The sequence below is a fragment of the Vigna radiata genome, chromosome 2 (genome assembly GCF_000741045.1).
Source record: "Vigna radiata var. radiata cultivar VC1973A chromosome 2, Vradiata_ver6, whole genome shotgun sequence".
Taxonomy (NCBI): Eukaryota; Viridiplantae; Streptophyta; class Magnoliopsida; order Fabales; family Fabaceae; genus Vigna; species Vigna radiata.
The window spans coordinates 23,049,016-23,070,593 of record NC_028352.1 but is presented as its reverse complement, the minus strand read 5'-3'; the positions used below and the strand labels follow the sequence as shown (position 1 = coordinate 23,070,593).

At 33.0% G+C, this 21,578-nt stretch overlaps 4 protein-coding genes across 9 annotated transcripts; 3 read left to right on the top strand and 1 right to left on the bottom strand.

Annotated features, from left to right (window-relative positions):
• Positions 1-742: 742 nt before the first annotated feature.
• On the bottom strand, positions 743-13,738 carry LOC106755868 (histone deacetylase 19-like). 5 transcript variants are annotated; one of them, XR_002667279.1, is made up of 6 exons: positions 13,412-13,738; positions 13,166-13,245; positions 12,692-12,892; positions 12,434-12,587; positions 9,522-10,842; positions 743-1,028 (listed from the first exon to the last, which is right to left on the bottom strand). XR_002667279.1 is itself a non-coding variant. In XM_022778851.1 (3 exons), the coding sequence occupies exons 2-3, from the start codon at positions 12,581-12,583 to the stop codon at positions 10,657-10,659; spliced, it is 336 nt and encodes a 111-aa protein (XP_022634572.1). In that variant the 5' UTR covers positions 12,584-12,587; positions 12,692-12,903; the 3' UTR covers positions 9,092-10,656. The 5 variants fall into 5 exon arrangements, 1 of the variants encoding a protein (XP_022634572.1); XR_002667281.1 differs by lacking the exon at positions 743-1,028 and having other exon boundaries at positions 9,106-9,644; positions 10,046-10,842; positions 13,412-13,730; XR_002667278.1 differs by lacking the exon at positions 743-1,028 and having other exon boundaries at positions 9,099-10,842; positions 13,412-13,721.
• On the top strand, positions 1,525-6,234 carry LOC106756448 (aspartic proteinase-like protein 1). 2 transcript variants are annotated; one of them, XM_014638882.2, is made up of 10 exons: positions 1,525-2,264; positions 2,365-2,503; positions 3,156-3,394; positions 3,521-3,748; positions 3,847-3,985; positions 4,058-4,128; positions 4,269-4,368; positions 5,304-5,364; positions 5,478-5,549; positions 5,728-6,234. In XM_014638882.2, exons 1-10 carry the CDS (start codon positions 1,960-1,962, stop codon positions 5,958-5,960), a joined length of 1,587 nt encoding a protein of 528 aa, XP_014494368.1. In that variant the 5' UTR covers positions 1,525-1,959; the 3' UTR covers positions 5,961-6,234. The 2 variants fall into 2 exon arrangements, with proteins under 2 accessions (XP_014494368.1, XP_014494369.1); XM_014638883.2 differs by lacking the exon at positions 1,525-2,264 and having other exon boundaries at positions 2,402-2,503; positions 3,122-3,394.
• A 1,845-nt stretch (positions 13,739-15,583) lies between the features above and the next one.
• On the top strand, positions 15,584-16,603 carry LOC106755860 (heavy metal-associated isoprenylated plant protein 23-like). Its single transcript, XM_014638080.2, has 2 exons — positions 15,584-15,983; positions 16,076-16,603. Exons 1-2 carry the CDS (start codon positions 15,821-15,823, stop codon positions 16,372-16,374), a joined length of 462 nt encoding a protein of 153 aa, XP_014493566.1. The 5' UTR covers positions 15,584-15,820; the 3' UTR covers positions 16,375-16,603.
• Positions 16,604-17,742: 1,139 nt separating this feature from the next.
• LOC106756581 (trafficking protein particle complex subunit 12) lies at positions 17,743-21,532 on the top strand. Its single transcript, XM_014639062.2, has 2 exons — positions 17,743-18,913; positions 20,961-21,532. The coding sequence occupies exon 1, from the start codon at positions 17,827-17,829 to the stop codon at positions 18,910-18,912; it is 1,086 nt and encodes a 361-aa protein (XP_014494548.1). The 5' UTR covers positions 17,743-17,826; the 3' UTR covers position 18,913; positions 20,961-21,532.
• Positions 21,533-21,578: the final 46 nt, after the last annotated feature.

Genomic DNA, 21,578 nt, shown 5'->3' with positions numbered 1-21,578 from the left:
TTGAATCACTTTCTTTCTTCAACAAAAATCAACCTATTATATTCTATGCTTGTCCACTCTACCCAAGCTCTCAAAAGATACACTTTTTAGAAATCCTTCTTCCAAAATACGAAGCCATTATAATACTAATTACTTCACACTTAGATGATGTACAAAGCATAAAATGTGCATAGAACAAATTAACTTCCATACATTAGGAGACCATACTAGATTATCTCTTTTTTCAAAAGCAATTCAAACTCTATTTCAGAAAATACGTTTTTATTGTCCATGATAAACAATAAAATTATGTTTTCATTCCAATAGAAATTAAAAGAAAATAAACTCTCTTGTGCTCATGCCATGTCCTTCCGAGAAATGAAGTGAAAATAGTAATGAATCAGGAATGAGCATGATTAAAATTTGTTATTATTCTTATTAAGACCTGAACTCTCGATCGAATCATTTAATTAAAATTATATGAACTCCATTTATTAAATATGAACTCATTTTACGATAAATACAAGTTTTCTTATCCTGAATAGTTAAATAAAAAGATAAAATAAATATAAAACTTAAACTAAGCTACATTTTAAAAAGGTAAATAAATTTATCATTATTATATATATATATATATATATATATATATATATATATATATTATAGTGTTATTTACTAAATATAAAAAATATTTAAAATTTATATTTCAAAAAAGTATAACATGAAATCAGAAACTACTCAAAACACCATTTAAATACGTCCTAAAAATATATGTCAATCTACTTATACACTAGTTCAAATCAATTCTGAACTTTGGACTATTGTCGCCCCCTAGTCTTAAGCGGAAGTGTGAGGGGGCAGAGAGATCTTTCAAGTGGGGCGAGGAGGAAGCGATCAAAAGTTAGGTTAGTTTAAGGCGTTTACATATTTTAAAAGGTGGAGCGAACTTAGCATTTAAGAGTGTGAAAAAAAGGCAAGACCCAACTTCCCTTCAAATCTTGGACCATACCACCACCGCTCTTGTGGGCCTTTTTTTATTGATTGGAGCACTTCAGCAGAAGAGAAGAAAAAATAACATTAAATGAATAAATAAATTCATTTTTACATATAAGAAAAACAATATAGAATTAATTCAAATAAGTAAAAATATGAGTAATTTTTAAGAGTAAAATATAAGTGATCTACATTTAAAAGAAAAAAGTGTAAATGTTAACAAATTAATTTGAGGCTATACGTACTTAAGCTTTAGATAAAAATGAAAATTTTAAAATTATGATCGCTACTTCCTATTTATTATCATATGTTTTAAAACACTATCCTTAGAGTTAAATTGGTCAAACAAATAGTTGGATCCATAATTATTTATATTTGAGTGAGAGAGACTTTATCCCCTACCCACACCAGACATATGTGATTACTTACTGTCCAGGCAACTATTTAAGTTTATTCTTGATGTAATGAGACTAAATAATAGGCTTTTCTTTTGCCTCGTATGCTTCTTTTGTTTTTTTATTTCGTAAAAGGAAAGGAATGAAAGTAAATGCGGGGAGCCCACAGTTGCAAAGACAAATCAACACTGGCGATAAAAGCCCGTTTTATTCTCAAGCACGTAAAGACACGGTGGGTCCACCAGGCGTGACGTTTCGCTTCGTGGCGGTACTGATGTGCGCTTACTCCTTTTATCCTAATCATCATTTTCAACAATCACTATTACAAACACTAATCATATCACTTCCAACAACTTTCCCCGTTAATTAAGCGCTCCTAAGTTAAATTCCTACTCCCAACCAAAAATGCACCACTTGCTTTCTCTTTGTTTTATCCACTCACACTCTCGTTCTCGCTCTTGCTCCCACACACAGCCACACAGGGACTAAACGAAACGATCGATGACGATGATGAACACTGCGCACTCTCGCTTCACTAGTTAACACTAATCGTCATACTTAATCCGTTTCAACGAGGCATCGGAACAAGTGCATGTGCCAGATCTCGATCTCGATGCGGTGGAGGTTGCTGCTATTGTTGTTGTTGGAGCTAACGGCACGCGGAATGCCGCTTCCGATCACGTTTTCCGCGCGCCTCGTTCACCGCTTCGCTGACGAAATCAAACCGGTTCGAATTCCGACCGGCGACTGGCCAGACCGGAAGAGCTTGCGCTACTACCACATGCTTCTCGCCGACGACATTCTCAGACGCAAGATCAAACTCGGAGGCGCTCGCTACCAGCTTCTGTTTCCTACTCACGGTAGCAAAACATTGTCGCTCGGCAACGACTTCGGCTGGTGATAATACTAATCCCTAACTCGTCTCTCTTTTGTTTTTTCTCGTCGTGCTAAACGATGTGGTTTTGAATCTTATAATGTATGTATCTCTGGTGATTAGGTTACATTACACGTGGATTGATGTAGGAACACCGAGTACTTCGTTTCTCGTGGCGTTGGACGCAGGCAGTGATCTTCTTTGGATTCCGTGTGACTGCGTACAGTGTGCTCCATTGTCATCGAGTTACTATTCCAATCTGGTATGAATACGGTGCCTAATATATCTCTTCTCTGATTTCTCTTACCATGTAAAGTTACTGTGATTAAGCGTAATGTTACCATAGTTCTTGAAACTAAGGAAGTTTAAAATTAGTCTATGAAATTTCTTGTTGGTTGATCTACACATATCTCTTAAGATATGTTAATATTGTCATTTAACGCGCATTTTTTTGAACTCTACAGTAACGTGATTGGTGATTTTGAACTCTCATGTATTTTGTTTAAGGACTAATGTTACTAGTCTACACACTTTCAGGAACTAATATGTTGGTTTACGCGACTATCTAACATATAGCCTTAATAACTTGATGCAATAATACAATATTTGGTTTTATTAGCTTGTTTTTTTGATTATTTGAAAAATAGTTAATGATGATTGTGAATCCTTATCGGATAAGGTTATTAATACACTATTTGATTGTTAGCTTGTTTTAGTAATTGTTTGAAAATAGTCAATGATGCGAACTGCAGATCCTTGATTGGATAAGGTTTCAATTGGAGTGGAATATGACAATCTGGTACCTTTCTGGGTACAATTGTTCAGTGAGGTTTAGAGTCTATAACAGGTTTAGCACTTATTTCCAATAATTGATTGGCAGGTGCTCCTTCACATATGGGGCATCTATTATGCAGGATAGAGATCTGAATGAATATAGTCCGTCTCGATCGTTATCCAGTAAGCATCTATCTTGCAGTAATCACTGGTGTGATAATGGTTCGAATTGTAAAAGTTCCCAGCAGCAGTGTCCGTACATGGTCAGTTACTTGTCAGATAATACATCGAGTTCTGGATTGTTAGTTGAGGACATACTGCATCTTCAGTCTGGTAGCGGTTTATCAAACTCCTCTGTTCAGGCTCCAGTTGTTCTTGGGTGTGGCTGACTGCCCTGTCCTTTTCACTTCAATATCACTTTGCCTGATGATGTTTTTTCCCTCCTTGTTCTGAAAAGCAAGTTTCCTCCTGGTATTGTCTCTGATGTCTGTTTTGTTGAATGCAGATGTGGTATGAAGCAAAGTGGTGGTTATTTGGATGGGGTTGCCCCCGATGGTCTATTAGGTTTGGGACCTGGGGAGAGTTCTGTTCCAAGTTTTCTTGCCAACTCAGGATTAATCCACAATTCCTTTTCCTTGTGCTTTAATGAAGATGATTCTGGTAGAATGTTTTTTGGGGACCAAGGACCAACCATCCAACAGTCTACCCCGTTCTTGCCTTTGGATGGATTATAGTATGGAATTCTGTGCTTTAAATTAGCTTACCATGTTTCACTGAACTAAAAAATGTAGAAAATGCTGACATGCTAATGATGATAAATCTCCTGGTCAGTTCAACGTACATTGTTGGAGTGGATTCATCATGTATTGGGAATACTTGTCTTAAAATGACAAGTTTTAAAGCACAGATTGATAGCGGAACGTCTTTTACATTTCTTCCTGGCCATGCTTATGGAGTAATAGCCGAGGAGGTACTTTAGTTTTCTGAATTCCATAATTATAAATTTCTCCTCAGTGTTTTCATATGATTTTATTTGTAATAGTTTGATCAACAAGTAAATGGTTCAAGATCTAGCTTTGAAGGATCTCCTTGGGAGTATTGCTATGTATCCAGGTGAGTTTTCTTGATAGATATATGTCTGTCTGTCTCTCTTTCCTCTACTTGTGTCTCTTTGGACCATGATTTCCTAATTGCTGGAGGTTTCTATTCTCTTTGACTGCTTTATTCATTTATTATTGTTATTTTTCGGACAGTTCAAAAGAGTTGCCAAAGGTTCCCAGCTTAACTCTCGTGTTCCAACAGAATAACAGTTTTGTGGTCTATAATCCCGTGTTTGTATTCTATGGCAATGAGGTGGGTGTGAGTGAAGTGATCCTGCACTAAGGTTTTTAAATTACAAATAACTATGAATCATGATATAAGAGGATTCATTAGTGTTAGAATATTTCCAATTATTCCTCTGATATTTTATTGCTAACCTTACTTATCAAAGTAGGTATTAAATGCTTTTATCAAATTAAAAATGCATTTTTTTTACTTATTGCTTTCTTTATAAATTATCAGATGGATTAATAATAGAAGAGGACATGTCTTTTTTTTTTTTTTTTATTTATTATTGTATCAACTGATTATTTTGCAGCGAGTTTCTGTTGAGAAGTATTTTTTGTAGCCCATGAGAAAAAAGTACCAAGTGTATTTTTGAACATATATTTTGTACGTGGACACCTAATGAATATATTCTCTCCACTTTGCCAGAACTAATTGAATTTTTGTATCAAAATATGGTTTTATTTATACAGAATATTTTTCACCACCATTTTGTTCCAATTCCCAAGGTTCGCCTTTTTTTTATCCCACTTTCATGCTTATTACTGTGGCCAGACAGATGTGAACTGCTTTGAATCTTCACGTCTATGTCCAATTGTTCTAATGATGCAGTGCATGAATTTATTGGACAATTGAATTGTAACAATTTTTGGTTATATTATTTTCCTAGGTGGTGAACCAACTTTCTACGGATACATAAGTGGGGCAACTGTTCATTTGTTGTCATGTGAAAATATTTTCTATTAAATATTATGTTTTGTAGGGATTGCTGCATTGATTTAGCATGTTAAAACTTGCTCATGTAAATATTTTTTCTAGGAATGTGCAGCATCCATTTAATGTTATTAGGCATTGTTCTCTGCAAAAGGAAAACTCAGTTTTTCGAATAATACTTCTAGAAGGGAAGAAATGGCGATTTCTCCTGTAACAGTTCTACATAAATTAGGTACCTCTTTGTGCAGGGAGTCGTTGGATTTTGTTTAGCCATCCAGCCAACAGAAGGGGATATGGGAACAATTGGACGTAAGTTATTTTCCTAGTTAATGTCTACTGATTACCCGTACTCTGAAATATTGTATATAGTATTAGTTATTGAAGGATACTGTAATCTTAAAACTAATAGAATCTTTTCGCAGAGAACTTCATGACTGGATACCGTTTGGTATTTGATCGGGAAAACAAGAAGCTAGCGTGGTCACGCTCAAATTGTGAGTTTTATTACTTTTGAGTTTATGAGCTTAATATATTTTATAGTAGTAATCATTCTTCTTAGGCAAAGAAGCTGACTTGGTTTCTTTGCCATTTAACTGATGCAAAGGCTTTTTTCAAATAAAAAACCCTTACGCTGCCTGTTTTCACTTTGGTTATGTCACCTTGGATGCGTAGGTCAGGATTTGAGTGTAGGTAAGAGGATGCCCCTTTCTCCAAATGAGACTTCACCAAACCCATTGCCTTCAGATGAGCAACAAAGAACGAACGGGCATGCAGTTGCTCCAGCTGTTGCTGGAAGAGCTCCCCACAAATCTTCAGCAGCTTTATCTCGGATGAATTCATCGTTCCGGGTATATTGGCATTGCTATTTCTTTCTTCTATTTCAACTCGTGTCTGCCTCTTACTGAGAGCATCGCATTCTTATTCTTATATATGTCTAGATAGCGTTACATGTATACCAAGTCTGTATCCATTTTGTCCCCCTAGCTTTGTAAGTATTTTAGATCTCACACCATCTAATGCTGTTTTTTTCAACCTTGCCAGCATGTTAGATTCCTAGAACTCGTACTGGACTATTTATCTGTCAACCCCGTTTTCGGACGGGTGAGCTTATGTAAACTAATTCGTTTGGTGTTATCCTAAAGATAGCCTTTTAATTTAATTCATTTTTTCAATCAACTAGTTTGTATGTTACCCTGTTGATTACGTTAATTCAAACGGTCTGAATAAATGTGAAACCTGGACTTATTTATCCAAAATTCTTGGAATCATTATGAAAATAAGATTGATAATAAAGCCAATGGTTCTCGCTAAGAAAGGTAGTTACAGTGCAAATTTAATAGGAGCATATTTAGGTTAGTTTGGTAAGCGTGGTGCACTGGTCTTTTCCATTTCGACATAATGAGCCATAAAGTGTAATATAATATAAGCTGCTAATTTTTAGATAAATTATTATCTTAGTTATGATAAGTGTGAAAAATCAAAGTAATAGATCGATTGGCTTAATGAGTAAAAAATTATTGACATTGAGAAAGTAGTGTATGTACAGGTAATATAATATTTTTTGTTATCATTTGGTGAGTGTATGATTCTGTTAGCCAACACTTTTACTTGCATTGTCTTAACTAACAACGTATGTACATATTTTGAAAATTTGATATGATTATGTGTATTAGATGTGTCCAAAATTACTTAATTACTGATTGTTATGAAATTTAAGTTTTGTTTATTTTGATAATAATTATCTTAAAAATAATATAAAATTCAAAAACTTAAAATAATAGTTTAAATTCAAAAACATTAACATCCTAAACTTGGGCAGAGTAAACAAATTGTAAAATATTTTACATTTATACATAAAATTCATCGTTTTTTAGTTTTTAAAATATTTTAGAGATAACTTATTTCTAGGAAATTCAGTGATTTTTTATTTTTTATTTAAGAAAAGTTATGTAATTCTGTTCGATTAATAACTGGTTGATTTATATTTTATTTTGAAAAAATATATTTAAAAGAAATTAAAGTTTACAATTCAAGACATGAAAATTAAGAGAATTTATGTTATATTTTCTAGAAAAAAAATCACTAAATCACCATCTATATTTAGTCCTGTTGTCATTGTTATTATTTGTTTTCTTTTAAGCAGCTCTCTTTTAAGAAACATTAGCATTTGTGAGTGTATGGCAGCTAAAATTTGACTTCTATACATTATTAACCTAGCTACTCCCTTTTTAACTATTTCAATTCTGAAAAGAAAAGAATTTTAATGATATATTTATTAATTTTATTATACTTTTAGTTTTTATAATTATTTTTAAATAATTTGTACATGTTGTTTTATATGCGTATCTACCTTTCATGACAATTAAAAAAAATAGATATTTTATAATTATTGAAATAAAAAATATGACTACAATTTATATTAAAAACATAAAAATCAATGTGAACAGCCAATTATAAAAAATAAATACTTTTTATTACAAAGAAGAAAAGAAACTAAAAATAGTAGAAAAATACATCATATGTTAAAAAACATCATTTATATATAATTAAATTGTAAGTATGTAAAAGGTTTTGTTCTACACTTTTTTATTACAATTTAACTTCAATATAATATATAATATAATATAATATAATATAAAGTTATAAGTTGATATATAACAAAATATAAAGTGCTTAAAGCGCAAATTCCACTTGTAAATTATGAAAGTAATTTTAAAAATTTGAGAAATTAAAACCAAACAAGGTTTATGATTTAAATATGTTAAGAGCCCACGGATTCTAACCTGGCATATAATTAAATTAAACATGAGTTTATTTATTGGGTGATGATACAAATACCACAATTTTATTTCTACACTTATTCAACACAACAAAATATTCTTTTAAATATAAAATAAATTTAGATGAATAAAGTACAAAAGTTAAAATATTAATTTTTTTATTAAGTGATAAATAAGTATAGGAAAATTCAAAATTGAGAGGTGTATGTTTATAATTTTTCTTTATTTATTACTAAGTAATATGTTGGCATTGGAGCCATGGGGGAAGTAGAAGGTATGCTCGCTCATGAGCATCCAAAGAATTTAAACTATACAGACAGCCATTATATAGCTGCTAATCTTACAGGTGAATTACTTTAAACTTTAAACATAGAACTATACAAAGCAATTTCCTGCCCTTCAGATTATTTTTATTGGAGTATAAACGTGAATACGAGATACATATTATATCAAAATGAGTAAAATTCCATAAACTTAACATTTTAATTTTTTAAGATTTTGAATTAAATACAATTTCACTTGTATACTATATTTGTATCTCGTTCAAAGAGAACTCCGAGAGTTTTTTTTTTTTTTTTTTAATTTTCCACATTTTTCATTATCTATCTCGTGACAATGGTAAAAATCTTTCCTTAAATACAAAAAAAAAATTATAGACACACTAAAGAAGTGTGATTTTTTGTTAAAAATGGTCCTTTTATGATGAACTAAGAATTATATATTTACAATCCAAAAGCTATAAGAAAGCAGGTGAATATATCAATCACATGCTTCTTCGTCCAAATTAAAATCTAAACACGAGATATGAATAAGTTATATAAAAATGGAAGTCTCATTTTTTCATGTGTTCTCATCAAGTTTCTAAAAGCAAGAAGGAACTGTTATATACTAACCATGGTTCTATTTCAGTTTCACACCTGGTTTATCTTCTTGTTTTTTTGGTATGGTATGATTAAACTCCTTACTCTCTTTTGATCTCCAGTTCGGTATATTATTAGTACAACTCGTTTCCATGTTTTTTATTAATCGGAGATTTCACTCATATATTTGCTATAAATTTATTTTCGGTTTTAATTCCAAAATGTTTAAAAATTCACAATGAGTTGATCTATTTTTCAATAAAATTTATTTAGTTTTAAGCAAACAAATAAATAAATTAAGTAATGTTCTTTTAGAAAAAATAAAAATAACACTATGTCAAAAAAGATTTTTTATACCGATTAAAAATGACTTTTTATACCGGTTTTTGTGTTGGTATAGAAGTAGAAAATTTTCATTTTTTTACAGTAATTTTGTCTTTTATACCTGTTGGTACCAGAACAGATGTGAAAAAAACAAAACATTTTATACATGATATGACTTGAACCAGTGTAAAAAGTTAAGTTTATTTTTAATATTAGATTTATATTTGTTACTATCCATATTCATACCTGCATAAAATTCAATCCCAGAATATAATATAAATAATCAATAACGACTAAAACAATCAATTGATAATGTGTTCTATCCTACTATATGAATTGATAACACCGTTCAGTTATATCAAAAACAAAACATTTTACTGCTTACTATGTCTTACGTGAAATAAATTATAATATTTTCAGGATAATTCTATTAGTTTCCAAATTATTGACTTTATGCTCCAGATAAAAAATAAAAGAACTAACTTATAATTAAACAACATACCTGTATAAGTTTAAGCACCTTAGGATTGGAGAAACCAAACATATCAGACCCAGATGCGTAGCCCTTTTCTACCCCACCTTCAGCAAGACTGCCTTCAGAAGCATTCTTTTCCATTTCTTTTATCTTTTTGAATATCTCGTTCCAACAAACAGATTAACACAAGACATTGGCATTAGAAATTATCATATAGTATCTTAGTATCTTTTGCAAGACAAGGAGAATTAAAGTGAAGGTTCACAGACCTAAATACCAAACCACAATTTGAATTGAGAATTTTGTGACAGGAATAGTTAAAAAGTAGTTTCAGAGTCTCATGAACATGAAAGAACAAAACTATGTGCCATGAAATGATGCAGACGGAATTGCTAATATATTAACTGAAATGCATTTACTGTGGGACTTGTACAATTTGAAACATTATATTGGATCAAAATATATGCATATTCATAAACCACAATAACTTAAAATGCCACCAAATATCATTAAGGAGATCTGATGTAGACTTTTGCAAACCATAATATTACCTTTTCATTGAGCATTGCAGTAAGTTTCTTGACATCATTCATGTGTTCATCTCTTTCATTAGATAAGGTTGTTTCAATATTGTGTAGTTCCAAGTTCAATTCAGAGATTTGCTTTTCTTTGGCATTTAAAGAATTCTCAAGTGCACTAGTTGAGTCAAAACTATCACTGCAAAAATAAAAACAAACAATAATCTGAAGACTGTGATCCAGTGTAAAAGATAAGAAATTAGAAGAATTTGAGCAGTATCAATGAGTGAGTATAGGATCAGATAGACAGAAAGCGCAAATAAGTCAAGTAGCTCTGCCCACTGAATAACTTTTTGTATGACTAATAGGTTGAGGGGTCCACGTAATCGCTTCTGTTAATAAAAAGAGATAAAACCAAAGGTGAAGAATGCAGTTTGCATAACCACCAACCACTAGGCTACCACAAACCACTAGGCTATTGTAACCCATCTGCATAACCATTTTTTCTCTAGACCGTACTCACTTCTTTATTCTAAAATACACTTCCAGTTTTGAAATCAATTACAGTTGTTGGTCCTATAAGGAATAAATTCAACCTGAATTAAAATGAGAATAGTCATAAATCAATGATATAATGTGGGAAATTAAATTTGGGAAACCTCATGTATTTTGAGAAGTTCCAAAATAGCCAGCACAATGTCATTAACATAGCAAAACCCAGAAGCCTCACACTTCTTTGCATGATGCAGACCACCAGCCCAATTTATTGCAATATCGCATACTCCATGGTTCAATTTTAGAGCACCACCAACAGAGCCTCCTGCATATGTCTGGCAGAAAGAGTAAAGACCATCAAATACAGGGCAGTCTTATATAAAAGATAAAAATCTTATATAAAGGATAAAAGTTGTATTGAAATAAGGGGAGTTTTGACAAGTAGAGGGTGCACTTTAGAGGGTAAAGTTCATAGAGTTATAAACCTGTGACTGGAATTTAGCTGTTAAGATTTACTCATTGTGATAAAATACAAGTAAAAAAAATAAATTTAAATCATTGATTTTTCAGTGGGGTACTATTCATGTTAAACCAACTGAGATCTTTTCTAATGATTATACAAGAAAATAGACGTGAAAGGATTAAACTAGAAACACTAGGGTAACTTTTTCAACTTTACTTGAGCATACCAGCAGATCAAAGTGTAACAAAAGGACCGCAATCATTGAGAAACAATACTTTTATGTTCAATTGATTTTCCCTCTCCTTCAGTCATAACACAATTATACAGCTTCCCAATGGCAATTGATGTCTGGAGATTATACAAAGATTTGTCAAATGGTTTTAAATTTACTAATGCAAAGGCATCTGTATGCTCTCGGAGGGTTGCAGGTTGATCACCTAGATATTTCTCAGCTTTGATTCTTCTTTCACAATTTATGATCACATTGAATTAAACAACTGAGCACAATTTAGAATATGCCAAAAGGAAAAATGACACCTGCTTTGTAATCCACCACTCTATACAAACTTGATCATTACTTCAATTTACAAAATGACCATGTCTGCTCCTTCTCAGTTAAACAATTGAATTTACCCTTGCAGGCAGAGGGGATTTTCAGAAATAACGCAGACAATACTCAAGAGGAGAATTACAACCTCGCCTAGTGTTCCTTGGCTGATTTCACTTCCTTTATAAGTTATTAATTGAAGGTCTGTTGGTTGTTTTAATGAAATCCCGTTCGTAATTTTTCTAAATTTCATCCTAGTTAAAAGTGTTTCATGACAGTGGATGTCAGGATACATCATACAGGTAAGATAACAAAACAATGGCAAACAAAATCAACAATTCTCTTTCAGTGTAACTATGACAGAAACAGGCTTCATTGGAATTTATCCGTAGCCAATAATATCTTCATCATACAGAGATAAATTGTTAAATAGCAATATAATATAAATCAAATTAAGATAATTTTAAGAAAACGTGGAAAAGTGGAAAAAAATATATTCAGAGTTTTTAGTAACGATTTCAATCACAATAACAAATCAAGTCTTCAAAGAAATTCCATAATAACATTCATTATACATAACACAGTACCAACACTACCAGTAAAAAAATAAATGACCTCTATCAGTGTAACTATGACAATTAAGCTTCACCGGAGTTTATCCATAGCTCATAACAGTTTACATCATTTAGAGATCAAAATCCACAAGGCACACACTTAGGCAAAGAAGCACCTTCCATCAAACAACACAGATAACCAACGTAATTTCTCTCCAAATTAAATAAGGTTAGCTGCTTATATATCATATGAACTTACACCTATCAAACAAAGGCACAATCAAAAAGGGCAACATGTAGTGAAACAAAATCAAACCATTAGTGAAATACAACAACAATAAAAACTAGTTACTAATGTCTACCTTCTTTCCTGGTCTGACAAGCCTCAAGGCCACCTCTGCAGCAGTATTTGCAGCGGCAATGACATTGGCTGCCCTTCCTGTAACAGGACCATCCTGAAGTACATGGGTGTGAGCCACCGCAGCAAAGAAACCATCTATATGACAAGCCATATCACTGCAAACAACCAATGAAACAATCTTCAATGTCCAAATAATAGCAAAAAACATAGAATCCATTTCCCCACAAATAATCACAAATTCAAGCACTGAAAATCTTACATTTTCAATATATCACCTTCTTCCAAAACTGCCTCGTCACTGGCTAGAGGGGAGAAATGGCAAACAACGTTGTTTACTGATAAACATGTTGGAAAAGCAACACTTCTCTCAATCTTCCTCTTCACATTCTTGTACACTTTTCCAGTTTGCCTTTAACCTCTGATATTAAAGGCAACTTTGCCAAGGTGATAAGTACCTAGGCTTTGTTTGGATAAAGAGTTTTCCATTATAGAGGAAAATAAACAGAAATAATTAAACATGCTTCTCAATAAGTTAAATTTTAACATGCACAAATAAGTTCTGTAAAATTTCTGAGTTATAGCTTCCCCAAAACTGATTTTAACTAGAGCATAAACAAATTTTAGTTTATGGAAAAAGTTTTGATTCACGGTAATAATATTTTCCGATGAATGTAATATTATAGCCTAGGATAGTGTTGGCATAGAGATGAAATGAGATGAGTGACATGTTTACCTGTGTAAGGATCTGGATGACGCCACTTTGTAGGAGGCTTCAGCATCCGCTATGAGCCTATCAATTGTATCAGGATCTTCCTGTATATGATATTGAATCAACACAGAGCAAGCTCAATAGAATGAGACAATAGACGAGAAATCGAATGCAACAGTTAAACCGTTACACAAATCAGAAGATTATAGTCTAAACAACAAATTGGAATTAAGGTATGTGCGGAATTGAGAGAAGAAGGCGAAAACAAACCACGTGTTTGTTTTCCTCGAACCTCTCGCGGAGGTTTTCCTCGAATCCTCTCCTTCTGCGCCGCGCGCCGAGCAAGGTCCGCTGCCGTCGATGCATGCGACTTTCTCTTCTCTTCTCCTCTCTGCTTTTTCACTTCAGTTCTTCTTAGTTAGTTCCTCCGATTGGAAAATGTTGTATCGCAATTGGACCAAACCAGACCTTTTCTCGTTTTAATAATTTGAAGACGCGCCAAGAGAGAACTAAGAGAAGACGTGAAGCATAGGAGAAGAAATGAGAAACGAAAGAGAAGACGCGCGCAAAGAACGTGAGAAGTGGGCAGAATTCATACCGGTTTTTTGTATAATCCGTATAAAAATTAGGAAAAAGAATCTTTAACTACTTTTTCACAATTTTTTTTACAGTCTCGGATTGGATTGATGCGTTTTAAATATATTTTTAAAATAAATTTAAATAAATCAATAAAATTGTCATGTTATTAAAAATTATTAAAAAAGAGTTGTTAAAATATTATGATCTTAAAAATTATTTTTATTACCTGCAGGAGTGTAATTATTTATCATTTATTACCATTTTGTCACCTTACTGTATTTTATATCTCTTTAATGTGTAAAAAAGTTTCTTTTTTATTCACTATTTTGCCATCATATCATTTTTTATATTTGATTAATTTCAATTGGTGTAAATAATCGTTATAAAAAGCTCATGTAATAGTGTTACTTTTGAAAAAGTTAAAAGCTTAAATAAATTTGAACTTTTAGTATGCTGTGATTTTTTTAATCTGGGTATATATAATATTTAAGTTTAAGTCTCGGAATGACATTTATCTGTATTTCATCTTTGGTAAATTGGTATTGACTCTTTTAATTAATCTCTGAAATATATGGTTCTCCAAACTATCTTTTACCGTAATATAATATTTGATCAAGATTCTAAATAATTTAATAAATATTATTCTTTAACCTTTTAGATAATCTAATACATGTTTTAAGTTAGTTGGTATATGGTCACTAGAACTTATGTATGTAATATAGAAGGACCTCAGATATTTAATTTATTAGTTAACTAATTTTAAAAATAAATTACTAAATATTAAAGAATTATCATATATCAGTCCTTCAAATTTAATTAAGGCAAAAGTTAATTAATTTTAACTCATGATAAAATTAATTTCTTTTATTTCTTCAACAAGTTATTGCTTGTTAACATTTTTATGCCCTTTTTTCCCACCAACTTTTAGTTGCATTTTCTTATCCTTTTCTCATCAGTTTTGTTTTCCAAAAGCAGACCGTGCTTTCAGTTGTTTTTTTCTTCTTCTAATTACAACATCATACGATGAGTTACGTAAATGATTCAAATTGCTTCTTTTGGTTCCCTTGATAGAGATATCCCAGCAACAAAAGAAAAGAGGAAATGCTAGTTTCACATTGAGAATCAAATATCCCAAATTCAAAGATGGGAAAAAGTGAAAGAGGAGACTAATTACGACCAAGAAATTGCTTATAAAATGATTATTCAAACTTTTGTAGATAATAACATTAACATATATATATATATATATATATATATATATATATATATATATATATATATATATATATATATATATACACACACACTTTCAGAAAATTGTTTAAAGAATTTAACGTAAAATGGTTTTTAGAAAGTGTTATTCATATATATGCATGTACTCAATCATTATTCAATGTTACATTATATATGTTGTTAATTCGGGAATCATAGTCGGTGACTGCTTTCAGAGTTTCACTTTCGTCCTTCAGAAATTATTGTTGTTCAATTTGAATTGAAGTCACATTCAGAGGGTTCTCATGAGCTGTCATTTGAAGTGTCAATATATATGTAACAGATAACTTTGTCAAGTGTCAACTGAACCACAAGCACTGCAATAATTTTTACTATTTATTTGCGAATGAAAGATATGCATAATACATGAACCTCTTTCTTCTTATCTGCTTTCTTCAACCCCACGTCAATTTTTTCTCCATTCACAAGTTAAAACCCATTTTAAGGCTCTTGTTCCACTACTGCTGTAGGTACGTAGCCTCACTCACCTTTCCATTCATACATACATATAATTCAATCTGCTGCTCAAAGGCTTTCAAATAATTACATGGCCTGTGGTAAAAATATCTCTAAGTTTTTTAAGTAAAAAAAAGTTCTTCATTTTGGATCATTAGAAGGTAAGTGAGGAATCTTTTTCTGTTTTTCAAGAAAGTTCCTTGTAACTTCTTCCGCTTTTCGTCCTTTTGCTTTTTCTATATATACTCTTATAGTCTACTTTCATCTCCAACACCATCAAACTTCAACCCTTCTCCTACCCACTCAAGAACTTCAAACCTTGCTTTCATATCCATTGGCAAAGTGCAAACCCGTTTACTGGTTTTGATAAAAATGGGAGTTGGAGATTACTTGTCTGATCTAATGGGAACAGGTAGTGGAAGCCGCCAACACAGCAGCAATAGCAGAAAGCAATTGCAGACCGTAGAGCTGAGGGTGACGATGGATTGTGATGGCTGTGTGCTCAAGGTTAAAAAAACTCTCTCTTCGTTAGATGGTAATTAACGTTTTCCCTCAATTTTGTTCTTATACCGAGCTTCTATTAACGTATATGGATAAGATGAAGGTAAAAAAATGGTGTAAGTGCAGGAGTAGAATCAGTGGAGATAAACAGGAAACAGCAGAAAGTGACGGTAACTGGTTACGTGGAAGCAAACAAGGTGCTAAAGAAGGCGAAGTCAACGGGGAAGAAGGCTGAGATATGGCCTTACGTGCCTTACAGCATGGTGGCAAATCCTTATACTGTTCAAGCTTATGACAAGAAGGCTCCTCCGGGTTACGTGAGAAGAGTGGACAACTCTGCCACCATTGGAACAGTGACAACTTATGGAGATCCATACACCACCATGTTCAGTGATGAAAACCCGAATGCATGTTCCATCATGTAGAAACTGGACAGAGAGAGAGAGATTACGTTAAAAACAAGTGCTCTTTTACCGTTTTTCACACGGCACTGTATATTTTTCAAGTTTTAAATATAGTTTGCTTTAGTTTCAATGTCTTATATGGTGTGTAGTAATGTGAGGAGACGTTCTTGTGATCCTTTGTTTTTCTTAACTATTTTATTTCAGTCAATATACTGAACCTTACTTTGTGGTAGTTTTGCAGCGCGTTGTCACGTTGGTTGTTACTTGTTTAAGGAGGCAACCTTAGTTTTTTTGCAGGTATATGTGAAAACTGAAGCTGTATGCAGCAGATTCCTGATATGTTTTGAACCGTAGAATCACAGATTTGCATTTCTGAGAAATACAACCTTATGAACTTGTTTTTTTTATTTCCTAGTAAAGTTAGTTTGGGCTATAATTAGTAAAACTGATTTTGAATGAAAATAATTTTGTGAAATTGATTTTAAATATAATTGATGATGATATTGAAAGTCTTTCATGCTAGAATTAAAACGAATTTATAATATATAAATAAATATAAATCTTATCATATAAATCCATATTATCTACGAATGCATAATACACTCTTACATATAGATAGTTTTCATCTGGGAACATTTTTTCTATTATTGAACTTCGAATAACTCGTTGAACATTCAACATCTTACGATAATTAATTTCCAAGTTTTCTTTATGTTACTATTATTCATATTCAGTTGAGGTACGTGAGAGAAAACGGAAAAGAAAATAAAATAAAAACACAACATATGAAGTAATTTGACAATATTTCACAAATTTGTAGAGAAATGCAGTCACTACAATAACATATTTAAAAAAAAATAAAATCGTAGTCATATAATAATGTGATATCTCACTAAAGACGAATACACTAAAGTACATAAAACATAATCCAAAGAGTAAAATTATGTATTAGTAAATTGACTTGCGATCTCGTCATGAAAACTCAATTTATTTTATATCATGAGTTGTCTGATTATATAATACACCTTTAGAATTACATGATAAATTACAAATCACAGTGATATCTAATCACAATCAAGTTATACACCGAAAGATAAAATATATTATAAAATGATAAAAATGTGCTTTTATATCGCAACAACAAATAACCTAAACAAGACATTACTAAAAATTTATTTCATTTGTTTTTTTAGACGAAATTAAATAAGGATAATAAAAAATATTAAGAAGTAAAAGTTTGGAGATGGTTTTAGAATGAAATAAAAATAATACAAGGTTGGTTGTATAAGTAGTAATAGCTTTAGTATTGGAAGAGATTCTATGGCTGGTAATTAATGGGCCTAAAAAGTGGACCAGGCCCAGTAAGAAATCATTAACAAACAAATCCAGTTAAACCCCCTGCTTCTCTACTGTGAATTATTTCTCGCTGACTCCGGCGAGATCCGTTTCACATATCCGGCGTCACTTTCCGTCATGGACTCGGAATCTGAAGTCCCTGATTCTCAGCCGCACCCTCTCTCGAGCCAAACTGTGGACGCGTGTCACGACATGAATTCCCTTGAAGACCTCGCGAACCGCGGCGCGTGGCGTTCAGTCATCGACAAGGTCTCCCGCGCCCGCGCCCTGTCTCTCCTCCACAAGCCCCACGACCACCTCACCTACCTCGCCTTCAACGCCCTCGCATTCACAAAACTGCGTCGTTTCAACGAAGCCTCGGCGGAGCTGGATTCCCTCGAAGACCTCGATAGTTCCCACTACCGCTACGAAACCTACCCCAAAATCTACCCTAACCGGGTGGGATCGATGGTCCCTTTCTCCCTCCGGTGGCTCCATGCCCTAATTCCAATCAAACTAGGGCAACGTCAGCAGGGAATGGATCGCTTCTACACACTCCTTGACTTCGTGCGCGGGAAGATCAGGGAAAAGGGGGAAAACAACAACCTCGGCGTCTCCCTTAAACTTTGGCGTAAACGAGAAGTTTTTGTCGTGAATTGCATCATAGGGCACCATTTAAGTCAGAAAGAGTTCGGCGTGTGTTTGAGTTTGATGAAGGAGCTTCTCTCTCGCGATGATGGTTCGGACCCTTTGTTGGTTTCGCAACTTGGGTATATGCAGTTGCAGATTGGGGACTTGGAGGGTGCGAAAGTTTCTTTTTTGAAGGTGGAGAGTGAGGGAAAGAATAACGGGTCGTTGAGCGAGGTTGAGTTTAAGAACCTTGTGAATAGGAACAAGGCGTTGGTGTATTTGGTTGGTAAGGATTATGTCTCGGCGGTGAGGGAGTACGAAGAGTGCATTGAGAGGGACAGCGCGGATGTCGTGGCTGTGAATAACAAGGCTCTATGTTTGATGTATCTTAGGGACTTATCGGATTCTATTAAGGTGTTGGAGAGTGCGCTTGAGAGAGTTCCCACGGTGGCTCTCAATGAGACGCTTGTTGTCAATTTGTGTAGTATGTATGAATTAGCGTATGTTAATCACTCTGATATTAAGAGAACGCTTAGTAATTGGATTGCTCGTGTTGCACCTGATGATTTTGATGCATCTTGTACTCGTACATGAGGTAAGTAGTTACTTTCCCTTTTTTGCTTTGCTTTTGACTTGTATTCTTCTAATGTATCACCGATCTGTTTTCTCTTTTCATTGGGCAAAACTTAAATACACTTTCATTGGTATTTAGGTGCAATCTTCATTATAATTGGAGTTATGTTTCGGTAATTTTTGTTGACATTTGATGCAATCTTTTATTATACTAATTATCGAGTCAAAACTCCAGTTCTGATTGGACAATAGTACCGATAGCATTACGAAACAACATCTAAGTTCTCTGCCGTTTAATTTATATGATGTAGTGCTAGATGCTACATTTCTTTGTTTGCACAACATTCAACAATTTCTTTGGCCTGTCTGTGTGTGTCTTGTTGATGGATTTGGATTTTCATGAATAATAAATAATTGCATCTCGATGTAATTGAAGTATCCTGTACTGAGCTGCGGGTTAATTTTGCGATATCTTCACCTTTCTCATCCTTTGTTTTCTTCCGAAGCCTAGTATAAATTTGATTCCACTTGGTTTTTCTTTTTGGTTTGTCGTGAGGGATGCAAAATAACCATCTCAGCTCAAAAATGCCAAGGTTTCCGAATATCATAGTCAGTGCATTAAACTTCGAGCTTCCTGTGGTCCGGAATTTGTCTGTCAGTCTGTATGCAGCAAAGGCTTCTAGAATGTCATGGTTAGGGAGGGGGCCTATGGATGTAGATCTCCATGGAATCTTTTAAGTTTTTATCTGTGGTTATTTTCTTGTGGTGGAACTTTCATGAGGCAAATAGGTGATTTCTGGTTAAGGAACGACATCATGGGTTTGCTCCAATACCAAATTTCCTCGTCTCTCTTGAGTGATTGTGTTAGATGAAGTCGCATCTTTGGATTGGTGCTTTGGAGATGCACTTGGAAGATGAACAATCTTTAGTTTTCTGATCTTACTTTCAGCATTGGTGCTTGTTTTTGTCAATGGTAGTCGTATCAGCATTTTAGGACTTACCTGTGAGTATAACATACCTTTTCTTTTTTCTAAATGGACCGGACTGGTCTGAAAAAACTGTCAAAGAAGCAGAAAACTGGTATAAAATCTGTTGTTATTAAAAAATACTATTGAAATTTCAATTTACTTATGTTAACATTTTATTTGAACTTTCATTTGTATTTTAATAGTTAATTATCTATAAATTTTACGTTTTTATTTTTTTTAATATCATAAAATTATGATATTATTGTTTAATGTGAATTTCATTATTATAATATTTTGATTAATATTTGTTCAATCTCGGTTCAATGGTCGGTCTAATTGTGAAATAAAAAAAAAAAATGCTCCTCCTAGTCATCTTTTCTGCGTCCTTAAAGTTGTTTTTTTAGAGCATCTCCTTTGTGGGAGTCATTATGTGAGGTTTTAATGTGGATTCCACTGTCACATCACTTTTACAATCTTACTGCAATTTTTACACAAATAAGACCTGCGCTCTCAGTAATGTTTTATTTGGTTGTTAACAGAAATATATATTTCGGAGGAGAAAAATAATTTTTCATTCTTATGATCTAGACTTTTATTTTTATGGCATAGCAACTTACTCCAATGCCCAGATCTTATAAGACCCGGGTCTTAATCTTATGATCTAATGTATGCCTGCAAGGGAGATGTTCTTAGAAATAAAGAAATATAATAAATCTTCTTGATCTTAATTAAATATTTATAAAAAATTGTTTTACCTTTTTTTTTTTCGTTTCTACATTAGAACAAATGTTTATATGTGAATTAATTAAATGGAAGCTGGAAAGTATGAGTATGATTGATTGAGCAGTTACTAATGTCATCTTAAACTTTATAAATGATATTTAAAGCTTTCAAAAATCAAACCTTTAGAAATAAACACTTACAAGACAAAAGCGGTGGTGGTTGACTTTTAGAAGGCTGCAAGATTCTTCATTCTTTCTCTTGAGTAGAAGATAATTGTAATAAATGCACAGAAATTGCTAGAGAAATCAATTTAAAGATTTACTTTTTAATATATTTGGAGGAAATGTTCTTATATCTGGTTGATCTATTGATATGCAGATATAGTGGAGGTGTGGTGTGTTTGTTTAAAATTCCTAGAAATGCCACTCGCCAGCATGACGAAGGAAGAATCACTGGTAATTGCTACTCAACCATTCGACACTGAATTCGTCCTTGCTATGGGACATCCAGTAGGTTGCCTGGTGAATGAATAGGTACAAATATGGACCAAAGTAATTAGGTCTGGCTGGTTCACACATCTTGTTCGGCTGTATGCTTTCCTAACCTGACAGCGTCAAAATTCTATTCATATGAGAGACTAATGATTATAACAAAACTCTTGCATTACATTCATTCAATTCATCAAGGTCATTGTATTGTTGTAGTGTTGGTTTCTTCATCACATAATCCTGGCCCCAAAAGGAAGAGCTCTGTATTTTAGTTTTGCTTATCCCTGTTGACTGTACTTCAAGTCTGCGGATTGATATTTGCATATGGCTTTTATTTCCTCATCGGACCTCGCTGCTGTTTATTGAATATGATTGGTAGAAAATGAGGTAAAAATGTAATCCCAAATTCTTGTGCAATTGACGTGTGTTCTCATTTGATTATGTTACATTTTAAGACTATTATATATATCTCTACACTTAATGCATTTGGTCATTTGGGATGGCTTGA